This window comes from Sceloporus occidentalis, unplaced genomic scaffold (genome assembly GCF_023333645.1).
Source record: "Sceloporus occidentalis isolate IW3139 unplaced genomic scaffold, rSceOcc1.0.p SCAF_6, whole genome shotgun sequence".
NCBI lineage: Eukaryota > Metazoa > Chordata > Lepidosauria > Squamata > Phrynosomatidae > Sceloporus > Sceloporus occidentalis.
In genome coordinates this window covers 32,888,414-32,904,071 of record NW_028316986.1, presented here as the reverse complement: position 1 = coordinate 32,904,071, position 15,658 = coordinate 32,888,414, and the positions used below count along the sequence as shown (strand labels likewise).

Here is a 15,658-nt window from a genome sequence, read left to right as displayed (position 1 = left end):
TGGAAAAAGGGCAGGGGGGTGGGAAGGTCAAGGACAGAGAAAAAAGCTTTCAGGATGATGAACAAGAGCTGGTAGAGTGGGATGAAATGCCAACAATCATCATGGCCTGATTGCTAGTACAAAGACAGGCTTTCTCTTTTTCACTGCACAGTTTCTAACAACAAAAGAGTCCCTGCTGTCCTTGAAGTCAAGGAACTTTAGTAAGGCATTTACTGACTAGAAACTAAAACAATTCTACTGGTACTTATCATCAACTAAACATCTACTAAAAAAAGTTCTGGCTTTTTATCAAAAAGGGAGAGACATGGGAACCACAACAACTGAAAGATAAGGGGGCAGAACATACTGCCTCAAGCCACCCCTGAGAAAGCCAGATTGGGCTGTAGCAACTGCATGCCGCGGCCCCAATACTCCTTTTTGCTGGCCCAAAAAGAACTGTCAAATTGCTGGCTTTTTCCGCCTCGCCATGGCGGTATGGTAAATGCTGCACTGCTGGAGAGTCCAAAAGTCAGCCCATGTCTGGGCAGCCAGGCGGCGTGAAGCCAACTTCTGGGCATCTTCGGGGTATGCGTTGTCTGCACACCACGCCCCCAAGCTGGCTGGAATTTGGCTTTGTTGGCCAGTCTGTTTCACCCCAAAGACTGCTATACTCACACCACATATTTCTCACATACTTTAAGTTAATAATTGGGCTGCTGCACATTAACTGTTCATTACCTCTTTTTTAGTTTCCTTCTTGGGATCATAATCACTATCATTTCCATCCATTGGATGAGCTTCTTCCACATCATCGTCACTGAAGAAAGAAACAGATTAGTGAACTTGCTTCTTCTCACCTCTCCCTATTTTTGACTGCCAAAGTAACTACTGCTTTTAGGCATATTTTTTTTATAATAACAAGTCACCACTACATGCTAAAATGCAACAAGATTAACAGATTCTTACAAAATTAATCCATTTACTGGTTTTCAAACACTGATCGAAGAAAAATCAGAATTCTATATTTCAATAGCATGGGTAGCAAATTCAATTGCAAATACTAAAAACCTTTCTGGTAACATACCCATATTCAAACTATATTAAACCATTTCATTTATTTAAATATTTGTATTTGGCATATATCTAAAAATCTCAGGAAAGCTTGCAATAAATTCAATTTAAAATAATAAATAATTTCAAAAATGTTAAAAGATTAAAAATATATTAAATAGTTCTCAGTTAAAGGAGGTAAAGGAGGTCAATGGGCTAGGAAGGGGTTTAAAATCTGGTTGAAGGCTTGTGCTGGCAAGCTGGGAAAGGGACTAATGAGCTGGTCCTTGACAGGAGACGAAGAGTTGCGGGAAGAGGAAGGGGGCAAAATGTTTGAGGTAGTTAAGTAACAGCGAACTTGTGAATAATCAAATCCAGGAAAGAGAAATCTACAAATGTGGAGGGCCAACTGTGTGTGTGTGTGTACACTTTACTGAAATTACGGTAAATTTTTTATTCTATACACAAAGCCCAACTCTGGATTTTTCAAACAGCCATCAGGATTAATTCAGCCACCTAAACTTTTCCTCTTCTCAACATCAAGAGAAGGCATTCAATGCACTATACCATTACCACATCTAGAAAAAGGGTTTTGGGGAGAAAACAAGAACCCCTGCCATTGGAACTGTAATGGTAGCTGAACAAAAAAAAATTCTCAATTATGAACATGGTACACCTTCAGAAGAAGAGGTTTCAAAAGTCCCAGTTCAACCAAACATGGAAATACAGTAATAGCTAGAAACACAAATGTTAGTCACCATCTATCACCATCGTAAACAAAAGCAATTGTGGATAAACATACTTGGGAGAAGCTGTAAACCACTGTGTACAGATGTAGTTTAATAAGCTTTTATGTGAAATCACCTAGAAATATTTCTACACAGAAGTGTTTTCCAGGCCAACAAGGCATAATCATGCAACCACTCTGAAATACTGCACTGGGTAAAACATGCTGGAGATTCCTCACCCTGCTTTCTGCAGATGTTCATAAACTTCCATCCATCTATTTGTGTTTATGAGTATGTATGAGAGGGACAGAGACAGAGATTCCTTCAGTTTCTACGTGCTATATCTCACAAGTCTTTGTGCATGCATACTTTTGTCAATAGGGAAAACTGATTATTGCTGTAATCCTGGTAATTCTAATTGTGATTAAGTTAAAGGTTTCTCACTAATGTATCGACAATTTGCCAATGGCCTAACAGTAGCATATACCGTATATACGCGACTATAAGCTGACCTCATGTATAAGTCGAGAATAAGTTTTGGGGACAAAATTATGGATTTTGATATGACTCGTGGATAAGTCGAGGATAAGACTTAGGGGCATATAGCAAAGGATCTAAAGGATGAAGCAAAGCAAAACAATGTCAAAGAATTTACAAAATTCCAGCACACATAACTCTTTGTGTTCAAGTCTTAAGCCTGGATAGATGAGAGGGTAGAGGGAATCAGTGCTTCCAAGACAGATTATACTCTTGCTTTTCACCAGGGGATGGTTTCTTCTTTTAAATAAGAATTAAGGTACAGTACTTACATTGACCCATGGATAAGTCGATTCAGGTTTTTGGGGTCAATTTTTTGACCTAAATTTCTAGACTTATACATGAATATATACAGTACATAATAGTAGAGAATAATATGCCTTAAATATTAATAAATGACAAAGCGAGAAGAAAACAGACAAATGAATTTCTATGCACCAACAAATTAGTATATTGGTTTTAAAAAAAAGATGCAGTGTTGCATACCTGTCACCTTGATTATTTCTGTTAGCCAGTTTCCTAGCCTGGCGGTCCATTAAGCTTGTCCTAGAACGGGTTTTCTTCCATGAGTAGTAATATTTTACAAGGCTTGCAATAGTCTTGTCTGGAAGCTAAAACATTCCAACACAATATGTAGACACTGGTTATAAACTCTATGAATGAAATATGGTAGAACTTTAGTATTTATCCCCATTTATACCAAAGTGAAGCAAAGATTTAAGCTCCTACAATAAGGGTATAAAAGATCTTTTAAACAAACTAGACCCCCAGGTTTAAAAAGCAAATTTTTAAAATTACAAAGCAGGCTTTTACATTTTAAAAAGGAAAAAAAAAGTCACCTTGAGTCCCACCTTTGGGGAAAAGGAGGAATACAAAGAATGTGACTGACTGATTGGAAATTCAAATATGTTTAAATCATCATAAACATGCACTTTCCAGTAGCAATAAAAGTTCACACTTGAAAACATCTATTACAATAAAAACTTACAAAAAATTTTTCTGTGAAATGTCACATTTTAAAATCTTTCATTTTGTACTACAGAGGGATGAACACTATTCCAATCCAAAGAGCTATTTTACACAGAAAATATGATTCAGTCACAGTCAAGCAGTTTAAATGTCCATTCTGTCCCTGAGAACCAATGTGACTTAAAATAACTTATGTGACTTAAAATAACTTATGAACTATATTTACAGTTCTAAAAAATGACTTCTTTACTATTTATTATTATTATTATTAAACTATTTCTAAAGTGCTGTAATTATACATGTAATTATTTGATGAAGTGACTAAAACAGGATTTTTTTCTTCTTCGCCTAATTCATTCAAAAGCTTTTGGCAGATAGTTTTCTCTTTGAAATGTTTAAGATAGTCTCCCTGTCACTAAATGTTTCCATCTCACAGTATGTTTTATATACATTCAACAACTAAACAACATTTATGTTGCTGTTTTCTTGTACAGTCATAAAATGCAGAGCAAGTGTGGAATTTGCCCAATAAAATTACAATTTTAATTTGTTGTCTAAATAAAACTATTACACAAATAAAGGTATGACCAGTTTTCCGAAGAGTTCTGTCACAGCTTGTGATACCTCTGGGCATCTGGGAGAGAGAGGCAGGCGAGCTCCACCAGGCCTGCCTGGAAGAAGCAGAGCCCTCCCTCCGGTCCATCTGCCTTGGTCCAGGCCTCAGAGGGAGAGAAGAATGCTGGACCTGATCCCCTCCCCCCTCACCATTCCCTTCTCCTTTTGTGTCGTGTCTTTTAGATTGTAAGCCTGCGGGCAGGGAACTGTCTGGTTAAAAATAATAATAAATGTAAGCCGCCCTGATAGCCATTAGGGCTGAAGGGCGGGATATAAATACCTAAATAAATAAATAAATAAATAAATAAATAAATAAATAAATAAAAGACCAAAGGACTGTGAGCCTATGGGCCCCCAAATGGCTCCTGAGTGCAAGAGACATATGAGAGGTTGTGGAGAAAAGCTGTAGTAAAGTGTGGAAAAGCAAGTGCTAACAAGGGCTCCCACCCGCTACTACTTTGGATCCCAAAGGCAGTCTGGGCAAATTGAAGAAGGTAAGTGGCTGAAAGCCCTGTCTGCGTATCACAAGCTTTGATACAACCTCACAAAAATTGAAGAGAAAGAAAAGAGGACCATTTCCCACTATTGCCTGACAAGCTCATGGAAAAGTAGGAGTGAACAAAGTCACAGCAGTGTGGCAGAAGAAGTAAGAGAAGTACACATATGGAAGAGGGGAATGAGGTAGAAGGGAGGGAGGAAGAAACAGGGGTGACAATGCCAGCACATGGCTCCTTGTCCAGGATTCCTCCTCAGATTTGACAGCAATGCTGGCATCTTAAAGACTAAGCTCTTGTAATATGAGTTTTCAGATGTAATTTCCCCCAAGCTTAATAAAAGAAACTTGCTGTCCCTGAGCGGCATGGCAACTGCTGCTTTTCACTGGCCTCCATGATGGGAGACCAAGATGCTTTGCACTTGGGACCAAGTGGTGTCACATACAGGAGGCGATAGGAGAGCCTATTTACAGACCAACTGCCTCCTTGAAGGTCTGTTTGCTCCCACAGATTTTGGAAAAACTACATAGGGGATTATTTTCAAAAGTTCAACTTCAGCATGATTACAACAGAGCAAGCTAGGCTACACTTGCTCTTCTTCCATGCTAGGATGGTCTGCTTCAGACACAGCTGCTTCCATCACTCAAAAGAAGTAAGTACAGAAGTAAATCGGAAGGCAGAGCAGTGAATGGGGATATGCCCTGTGTTAGATGGGGTTATACTCCCCCTGAAGATGTAGGTTAGCAGTTTGGGGGTACTCCTAGACTCAGCTTTGAACCTGGAGGCCCAGGTTTCTGCAGTGAAAAGGAGTGCATTCTGTGAGACGTTGGATATGGCCTCGGTGGTGCATGCCTTGGCTACATCCTCTTTGGACTACTGTAGTGCCCTCTACTTGGGTCTGCCTTTGAAAAGTATTCGGAAACTTAAGCTAGTCCAAAGAGCTGCAGCCAGGCTGTTAACTCGGGCAAGTTAAAGAGACCACACAATGCCCCTGTTGAAACAGCTTCACTGACTGCCAGTTTGTTTCTGGACACAATTCAAAGTGCTAGTTATGACCTACAAAACCCTATATGGCTCAGGTCCAGGCTATTTAGCAGACTTGGGCCCCATAGAGACAAGCCAAAATAAAGCTGCTTTGGGTCACTTTGGAGGTATGCTGTTTAAATGATGCATGCATCCTAAGAGTCGGGAAGCTGCGCTCCAGTCCTTAGGACTGGATCATGGCTTTGGCACAGCTTCCGGGCTCTTAGGACACATGCATCATTTAAACAGCATACCTATGATTCTATACCTCCAAACAGCGTTATTTTGGCCTGTCTGTATGGGGCCTTTGTCTCCCTATATGAGCCCGGGCTCTGAGATCCCCAGGAGAGGTCCTTCTCTCAGGCTTTTTCCATGGCTGTCCTGAGACTGTGAAACTTCCCAGGGAGGCCAGAAAGGCCCCTTCCTTGTTGTCCTTACTGCTGGCAGGCTAAGACCTTCCTGTTCAGACAGGCATTTAAAACATAAAGTTTTTAAAGAATGGGCTGGGGTGTTATAGTGTTTTAAAGTTTTTAAACATTTTTTTATCTTTTTAAACAATATTTTATTTTTTAATATGCAATTTGTTGCACAGAAGACTGAAAACATCACTCCTATCCTTACACGAGTTGTCAGGCAATGGTAAGGGGGTGGGGAGTGGAATCCGAATAATTGTTGCTGCTTCTTTTTATCTTTTACTTCTGCACTTCTGATGTTTCTCTCTGTAAACATGAATCCCATGTGTCTATGCAAAATATTCACGAAAAAATAAAACTTTCATGTTGACACTACAGGAGTGGAAACAATGTTACTACAACACAGCGATCTACTGAGTGAAACAAAGCAACAGTAATACCAATATTTTGTTACCATTTGTTGTATTCTGTGAAAGCTTTTCCCATGGAAACTGAAGGCTTGTTCAAAGAGGACTTTATCTTCAACTGTCCATTCATCCGGAAAAGGAGTAAAATTTGGGAGATCTGCAAGGGACTTCTCAATGTTGTGCTTATGCCAGAACAACATACCAAGTGCCTTAAACAGTTTGGAAAAAAAACCCACATTTTTTATCATGATACACCTCATGATGCTATTACAGTTTTATATAATTTGGATGATGCACTGTTACAGCCCATATATTTCTCAAAAGAGGTGTTCTTCTAGGCTGTTCTTCCATTATACTTGTATTGTACTCATTTCCTATTTGTAATCCTTCATAATTTTATTAATAACAGCAAAGATTTATTTTAATATGAGGCTCTTTTATTATTTCCATCCAAAGATTCAATAGCTTCTCTGCAGAAGACATTGCCAATACAGTAGTACAAGCACTAGCACTACAAATTAAGATCCACGTAAATATAACTGTACTGGTTCCCACACTAATTTTCACATGCAATTCAAAGTGCTGATTTAAATATATAAAGTCCTACATAGTCTGGAACTACTTGTTCTTGTGTCATGATCCTCATCCAAATATTCTATTTCTTGTTCTATTTCTTCTGGGAGAAGTTTGCTATCATTTGAAACAGGACCTATTTGGTGGTGATCTACTTAATCTTCAATTCCCTGTATAAAACAGGCTGATTACCCCAATTTTGTCTCTTCTTTCAGAAACCATTTAATACTGTCCTTTTTCAGAGCCTTTTGGGGAGTTCAGGTGGCTCTATGTTTTTTTCAACAAATTATTTAAAATACAGTGGTGCCTCGGGTTACGAAAGTAATTCGTTCCGCGGCCGCTTTCTTAACCCGAAAGGCTTCGTAAGCCGAAAAACCCATAGGCGCTAATGGGGAAAAGCCGCGATTTGGTGCGAAAAAGCCGAAAAAAGCACCAAAAGTTTTTTCGTAACCCGAAAAAACATTCGTAACCCGGAACAATAATTCCCTATGGGATTTTTTCGTATCCCGAAAATTTCGTAACCTGGGTATTTCGTATCCCGAGGTACCACTGTATGTGGTTCATCTTATTTTAACGTTGTTATATATTTTTATTATACTGCAGGCCAACTTTGGGCATATTTCAGGCAAAATAAAATCTGATTGGATTTCAAAATAGTTGAATAATTATCTCCTGCTACTTTATTTAACTCTTACCTGTTCCACATTGTAGCCATGTTTTTCCTTAGCTATTGCAATGTATTCATCCACTGTGTAACAAAGGAATGCCAAAATTAATGTCCCGATACAGTTATTGTAGAAGACCAATTTAGGATGATTGATGCTATCACCAGACAGAACATGGAGCTCATTTCAAAAACACCACCATTAAAGTAGGTTCATCCCCTATGACATAGACATTCATCCACTGTAATATATTTTATTATATTATATTTAATATATTGTAATCATGTAACTAATTACCTTAAAATACAAAAATCCAGAGATATTTTACAGAGTCTCTAGAAAAAATGGTTTTGGACCAAGGTTGCTATTCTCTACAGAATTAGGCTATTTAGTCAAGAGAAGTGAATAAATTTAAGTAACCAGATATAAGCAGGAGGTAGCTTCAGCTCAACTCCCACCACTTAGAATGGCCAGATTACTATCCATTAGAAGCAGGGCCTTCTGCTGTAAAAATACTATGGGTCAAATGAGTTTACACTATTCTGTTTCTGAGCACCTACAGTTCATGTGATGCTGCTTACTACTTTGAAATCCTTTTTGATACCAAGCAAAATATCAATTTAGTAAATAAACAACATTTTCAATCAACCCTTTAAGAAACAAATATGCTACTTAATTGCAACCTGAATCTAGTCTGTTTTTAAGTCTGTGACATACATAGAAATTAGCCAGTGGTTCCATTCAACCTCTCCCACAATACCCATTGTGCTATTAATCAGTTATTTAGACAAATACAGACGTGATACCTGGACGCTCAGTACAGTTTTGGACTTGAATGTGTGCTAGAAGAACAGCACTGAAGTTGATACAAGACCAAAGTTAAGGGAGGAATAAGCAGGGAAAGACAAATAATTTGATGCTGCAATGAAACAAATTGCAAGGCACAGAGTGAACATACAAGAGATGCTGGAAGTTTCAGCATTAGCTGATGAAAAACAAATTAACCATGCCATACCCACAGGAAGATATGGTAATGGAATTTCACCCAACTCTGGCACTGCTGATTTACTTCCCTATAAATACAGGTTTTTGTATTTACTTGACTTTCCACTATCTGATCATCATTTAATCTCCTTTGCTCTCACTTATACTCCACCTCCTCGTCATACTGTTCAACGCCATTTTCGTAACCTTCAATCTGTTGACTCTAACCATCTTGGTCAGACCCTGGATTCATCTCTCTCTTCCCTAAATCTTGGGGATTCTGCTGATTCAGCAATGTTTATTTAACTCCACTCTTTCCTCGACTCTTGACAGCTTTGCCCCTGTCTCTGTACGCACTTCTTCCTCTAAGACTAGGCCTCAGCCTTGGCTTACCCCCATCATTAAGTTTCTCCGGTCCTGCTCTAGAGCAGCTAAATGTCTTTGGAGAAAGTCCAAACAGTGGGCTGACTTTATCCATTACAAATTTGTTCTTTCGTCCTTCTCACATGCCCTGTCTATGGCAAAACAAACTTATTACAAATCATTGATCTCTGCCAATGAGAGGCACCTGCAGCGATTGTTCTCCACCTTCAACACTTTGCTTAAACCTCCTTCTCCTCCTGTCTCTTCATCATTCTCTCCAAAGACTTTGCTAATTATTTCATCTCAAAGGCCCCATACAGACAGGCCAAAATAAAGCTGCTTTGGGTCACTTTGGAGGTATGCTATTTAAATGATGCATGCATCCTAAGAGTCCGGAAGCTGCGCCAAAGCCACATTCCAGTCCTAAGGACTGGAGCACAGCCTTGGAGCAGCTTCTGGACTCTTAAGACCCATGCATCTTTTAAAAAGCACATCTCCAAAGTGACCCGAAGCAGCTTTATTTTGGCCTGTCTGTATGCGGCCTAAGATTACCACTATTCGCTCTGAGATAGTCCCTCCCGATTCTTCTTCTGCTCATAATCTTCTATCGCCCTCGCCTAGAAAATTCTCTGTGTTTCCTCCTGCCTCTTTGGATGAACTCTCTTCACTTCTGAACTCTTCCAAACCTGCGACTTGCTCTCTGGACCCACTTCCTACTCCTCTTCTAATCTCTATCGCTCCTTCTTTTCTGCCCTCGCTTCTCCATATTTTCAATATCTCTCTCTCTATAGGCTCCTTCCCGTCGGACTTCAAACATGATCTCATTTCCCCAATTCTGAAAAAACCTTCTCTTGACCCGTCCTCTTTGTCTAGCTATTGTCCAATTTCTCTTCTTCCCTTTCTTTCTAAGGTCTTGGAACAGGTTTTTTATTCTCGCTGTCTCGAGTTTCTTGAAACCAACTCCATTCTTGATCCCTTTAAGTCTGGTTTCCGCCCAAGGCATTCCACAGAGACAGCTCTCACTAAGATCTCGAATGACCTTTTACGGGCCAAGGCTAATGACCTTTACTTTGTTCTCATCTTTCTTGATCTGTCTGCAGCCTTTGACACCGTTGATCACTGTCTTCCAGTTGATATACTTTCTGACCTTGGGTTCTCAGACTCTGTTCTTGACTGGTTTAGATCTTATTTGTCAGGCCGATCTTTTGCAGTAGTCACTGGTGGTCAAACTTCGTCCTCTGTTCCCTTATCTGTTGGAGTGCCCTAGGGCTCTGTTCTGCGTCCCCTTCTGTTTTCTCTTAGGTAAACTCATTAGCTCTTTTGGTTTTTCCTACCATCTGTACGCCGATGACACCCAGTTATATCTTTCCACCCCTGACCTTTCTCCATGGCTTGAACAGCAAGTTTCGTCTTGTCTCACAGCTGTCTCGCAGTGGATGCGCCATTGGCATTTGAAGCTCAACATATCCAAGACAGAGCTTCTTGTCTTTCCTCCTAAGTCCACCTTTCCACACTCCTTTTCTGTCTCTGTGAACAACACTTCTATTCAACCAGTCCAGCAAGCCCGCAGTCTTGGTTTTATCTTTGATTCTTCTCTGTCGTGTATCCCTCAGATCCAGACCACAGCCAAGGCTTGTAGATTCCTTTTGTACAATATTGCCAAAATCCGACCATTTCTCTACGCCTCTACTACCAAGATCCTGGTCCATGCCTTAGTGATCTCACGACTTGATTACTGTAACATCCTTCTGGCAGGGCTTCCTATTTCTCACCTCCGTCCTTTAATTTCTGTCCAGCATTCAGCTGCATGCATCATCACATCCGCCCACCGCTCGGACCATATCGCTCCGTTGCTGGCATCCCTTCACTGGCTCCCCCTCCCTTTCCGCATTCAGTATAAGCTCCTGCTGTCCACGTTTAAAGCCCTCCATGGGTTGGCCCCTCCTTACTTATCAGACCTTCTTTCTCCTCACCTTCCCACTAGGGCCCTCCGTTCTGGTAGTCAAGGTCTGCTGTCCCAGCCCAGGATTTCCTCTGCCCCATCTAGGATTCGCCCCTTTTCACTCGCTGCCCCTCACTCCTGGAACCTTCTTTCCCCGCAAACAAAAGCCATCACTTCTTTAACCAGCTTCAAAACGGAGTTGAAGACCATCCTGCTCAGAGAAGCATTCCCAGGCCTTGCTTAATTGTCACTTGCCTCCCTGGATGAAGATTAACCATCCATTATGAAGCCAAGCCCTCCCTCCAGTCAACCTGCCTTGGTCCAGGCCTTGGAGGTAGAGAGTTACTGCTGGACCTCATCCCCTTTCCCACCACTACTCCTTTTGTGTGGTGTCTTTTTAGATTGTAAGCCTGAGGGCAGGGAACCGTCTAATTAAAAAGACTGTATGTACAGTGCTGTGTAAATTTACAGCTCTTTATAAATAAAGGTTAATAATAATAATAATAATAATAATAATAAGTTTTCAAAATACAGTTGCCCCTCCCTTTTGTAGGGGATCCGTTTTGGACTCCCCACAAAAATGGAAAATTGCCTATATTTAAGCCCCATTGGCTTGAATGGCGGCCCACACCCCATTTCATCCCCCTCTGTTTGCCACCCACAAATAGCCGAGGGATGCAGACTTCAAGTCCGCAAAAATGGAGGGGCAACTGTAATGAAATCCTACAATTAGGTTGCTGAAATGTTATTTCATTTTTGATGTCTGGAAAAAATCATAGCTAAGCTAGCCCTCTCCTATGACTAGCACAAAGTTCTTGTGTCACTGAGTCAAATGTATGCATCAAACCCACTTACTCTTATGTGGAATTCCCCTCCTATCCCAAATCTGTATTTTGTACTACATAAAGGAATCATAGAATCATAGAATTGTAGAGTTGGAAGAGACCGCAAGGGCCATCCAGTCCACCCCCCTGCCATGCAGGAAATCTCAATCAAAGCATATCTGACAGATGGCCATTCAGCCTCTGCTTAAAGACCTCCAAAGAAGGAGACTCCACTACACTCCGAGGGAGTTTGTTCCACTGTCGAACAGCCCTTACTGTCAGGAAGTTCCTCCTAATGTTGAGGTGGAATCTCTTTTCCTGCAGCTTGCATCCATTGCTCCGGATCCTAGTCTCTGGAGCATCAGAAAACAAGCTTGCTCCCTTATCAATATGACATCCCTTCAAATATTTAAATAGGGCTATCATATTACCTCTTCTCCAGGCTAAACATCTCCAGCTCCCTAAGTTGTTCCTCATAGGGCATGGTTTCCAGACCTTTGACCATTTTAGTCGCCCTCCTTTGGACACCCTCCAGTTTCTCAATGTCCTTTTTGAATTGTGGTGCCCAGAACTGGACACAGTATTCTAGGTGGGGCCTGACCAAAGCAGAGTACAGTGGCACTATTACTTCCCTTGATCTAGACACTATACTTTTATTGATGCAGCTTAAAATTGCATTGGCCTTGTTAGCTGCCACATCGCACTGTTGACTCATGTTCAACTTATGCTCTACTTGGACTCCTAGATCCCTTTCACACGTAGTTTCATTCAGCCAGGTGTCTCCCATCCTGTATCTGTGCATTTCATTTTTCTGCCCTAAGTGCAGTACCTTACATTTCTCTGTGTTGGATTTCATTTTGTTAGCTTTGGCCCAGTTTTCTAGTCTGTTCAGGTCATTTTGAATCCTGATCTTGTCCTCTGGGGTATTAGCTACTCCTCCTAATTTGGTGTCATCTGCAAATTTGATAAGTATGCCCCCAATTTTGTCCTCCAAGTCACTGATAAAGATGTTGAATAGCACTGGGCCCAGGACAGAGCCCTGTGGGACCCCACTGGTCACTTCTCTCCAGGATGAAAAGGAGCCATTGTTGAGCACCCTTTGGGTTTGGCCAGTCAACCAATTACAAATCTATGTAACAGTTACTTTGTCTAGCCCATATTTTATAAGCTTGTTTGCAAGGATGTCATGGGAAACTTTGTCAAAGGCCTTACTGAAATCAAGATATACTATATGCACAGCATTTCCATCATCTAAAAAGCTAGTAATTTTATCAAAAAAAGAGATCAGGTTTGTCTGACATGACTTCTTTCTCTGAAACCCGTGTTGACTTTTTGTGATTATGGCATTGTTTTCTAGATGTTCACAGACTCTCTTTTTAATGATCTGCTCCAGAATCTTTCCTGGTATAAATGTCAGACTAACTGGACAATAATTGTTTGGATCCTCTTTTTTCCCCGTTTTGAAGATGGGGACAACGTTTGCCCTCCTCCAGTCTGCTGGGACTTCTCCTGTTCTCCAGGAGTTCTCAAAAATTGTTGCCAATGGCTCCGATATTACATTTGCCAGTTCTTTTAATACCCTTGGATGTAGTTCATCTGGTCCTGGAGACTTATACAGCGTGCCCGCGTCATACGCGGGTGCGCCTTACGCGGATTTGAGCATACGCGCTCAAGCCGCGGGCCGTGCACGGGGCGGCGCATCCCATTTAATTGAATGGGCGTGCGCGCCCGTTGCGCCCCACGCTCCACCGTGCACGAGCCCCATTGTTTACGATGGGGCTTGAGCACAGGCGGAATTCGCCTTATGCGGAGGGATCCGGAACGGATCCCCGCGTAAGGCGAGGGCCCACTGTATTTGTTTAGGTTAAACAGGTATTCCTGTACTATCTCTTTACTTATTCTGTGCTGAAATTCCTCTTTTCTGTCCTCTGCTCCATTATCCTCAGGTTGAGCACCCTTTGCCTTTTCTGAGAAGACTGAGGCAAAGAAGGTGTTGAGTAATTCTGCCTTTTCTCTGTCCCCTGTTAGCATTTTGCCATCTTTCCCACACAGTGGCCCTACCATTTCCTTCTTTTTCCTTTTGCTGCGGACATATCCAAAAAAGCCTTTTTTGTTGTTCTTAACCTCTTTAGCAAGCCTGAGTTGGCTTTTCTGACTTTACCCCTACACAGGCTCAAAACTGACAGATCTAACATCTTGTCCTTTTCTGCCATATCATTCTTGCCTTTTGAATAAGACCATCAAGTACAAGAAGTTCTAACTTACACCCAGGTAACTATATCCTTCTGATGCTTCTTACAAACACATGTGAGTGACACATATTTGGCCTCTAGTACACCTAAGATTTCTGGCATCTCACTTTTTAAATTTAACAAAATAGGTTAATTCACAGGCTCCTCTATGACTTTGATTTTCAACTGACGCTACACTTCAGAAAAGGTTAAGAATACTATCTTCTCTCAACTGAGCTATCAAGTAGTAAGGAAAGAACTTGGGGAAGCAACTATATATAGCAACACTAAACGCATGCCAAAGACTCCTATTTGTACACATGAATCTGTGGCCTACATAATCTCTCTCCAGTTTTCAGAACACTGACTGGATAAATTTAAAGTGTCCATACCATAACAACATATGAACATATATTCATGGAGGAAAGTTCTTATAAATGGCTATTAGATGTGATGGGTATACATATTCAGAGGACACTAAGGGAAGCAGAATTCTGGACTGTATAAACTTTTGGTTTAATCCAAGCAGTACTCTGCTGCAGCATCATTTACTGCTAGTTACTACGTTAGAGCTTTCTTTGCTTAAGCATTTTTTGTAATGGAAACTGAATGCTTGTTTGAATTCCAACAGCACGGATACTCCTGTCAACCTTTAAAATGAATTCACTTGCTACATTCAAAAATACATTTTAACATAATGCCAGGCTGGATTATTTATCACTGCAAGCTGACTCTTGTGCCCTGAAAGTTTATAAATCCTAGGGTATAAAGAAAATTCATAATTAGTAACACACAATTAATAACATGGAAGTCTTGTGCTTTTGGTTTCTTTTTTTGTTTTAAAGGGAGAAGTGCTATATGGTTTTAAAAAGAGAGAGAGAGAGCTAGATCTTTTAGCGGCAATGTTTCTAGATACCTTTAACAGCAACCCAAACATCTGTTACTTCAGGAAAATTACATGTACAAGGCATTAAAGAGCTCTTATATATTACAATATTGCTACATGAAAGTACCATGTAAAAAAATCCATGTACAGATTGTAGTGTGTGATAACTGTGTGGCTTCATTTTTGTATAACTGGTCAGTTCACTTACACTATACATACTCAAGTCTGAGTAAAAAAATCTACATGCATGAACAAGCATTATGTTAAGAACCACATACAGATTTCACACTAATACAGGGATAGCAAACCTGCGGCACTACAGGCTGCTGGAATACAACTCCCATGATGTCACCTTTGACCTTGCTGGGTCAAGCTATCTCTGCATCAACTGCTTTGTATATAACAAATCTATAACATGTGACATAGTTCTCAAAGAGCAATTTCTAGAATTTTACTTAATTCACTGTAAAGAACTTACATTTGGCATCAGAAATACTATGATATGGAGACCATACAAGCATCCCTCCATTGTCTTTATCTGTGTATTTTGTAGCTCCTAGGGAAAAACATCATTAGTTTAATGTTTTAGAAAACTTAACTGAAAGACAATAAAAATGTTAATATATAAGAAGAACGACATCCAGTCCATCGATTTTTATTCTAGTACAAGCATTTAGGGAAAATCATTCCATAACTTCTTGGAACAGAAGCCTGGATTGATACAAAATGGAACCATGGTTCAAGTAGTACAGACCTGAAAGCACCCAAATTTCTGCTTTATAGCTAATGGATGACACTGTGAGAACAGCAGCTTTACTTTCTAATGGTAAGCAACCTTCATTCAGCTGAACCAATCCTATAGGCTGAGGCCTCCCCCTCTGAAAAATGCAGTTCATTCTCATATATATCACGAGAATGTGTCTCGAGGATAAATTCTACTATCATGCCGGGGAAAGCATAGTTAACTGCACATTG

At 40.5% G+C, this 15,658-nt stretch overlaps 1 protein-coding gene across 3 annotated transcripts in view; it reads right to left on the bottom strand.

Moving 5' to 3' along the window:
* The window catches only part of LOC149310582 (REST corepressor 3), a 40,438-nt gene that overhangs the window by 9,361 nt on the left and 15,419 nt on the right, over nucleotides 1-15,658 (bottom strand). For all 3 annotated transcript variants that reach the window (XM_089529250.1, XM_089529248.1, XM_089529249.1), the window contains exons 3-7: nucleotides 15,162-15,239; nucleotides 7,484-7,536; nucleotides 6,263-6,424; nucleotides 2,781-2,905; nucleotides 718-796 (exon numbers count right to left, since the gene is read on the bottom strand). In XM_089529250.1, the coding sequence (XP_089385376.1) occupies nucleotides 718-796; nucleotides 2,781-2,905; nucleotides 6,263-6,424; nucleotides 7,484-7,536; nucleotides 15,162-15,239 (497 nt within the window). The remainder of the gene's footprint in view (nucleotides 1-717; nucleotides 797-2,780; nucleotides 2,906-6,262; nucleotides 6,425-7,483; nucleotides 7,537-15,161; nucleotides 15,240-15,658) is intronic.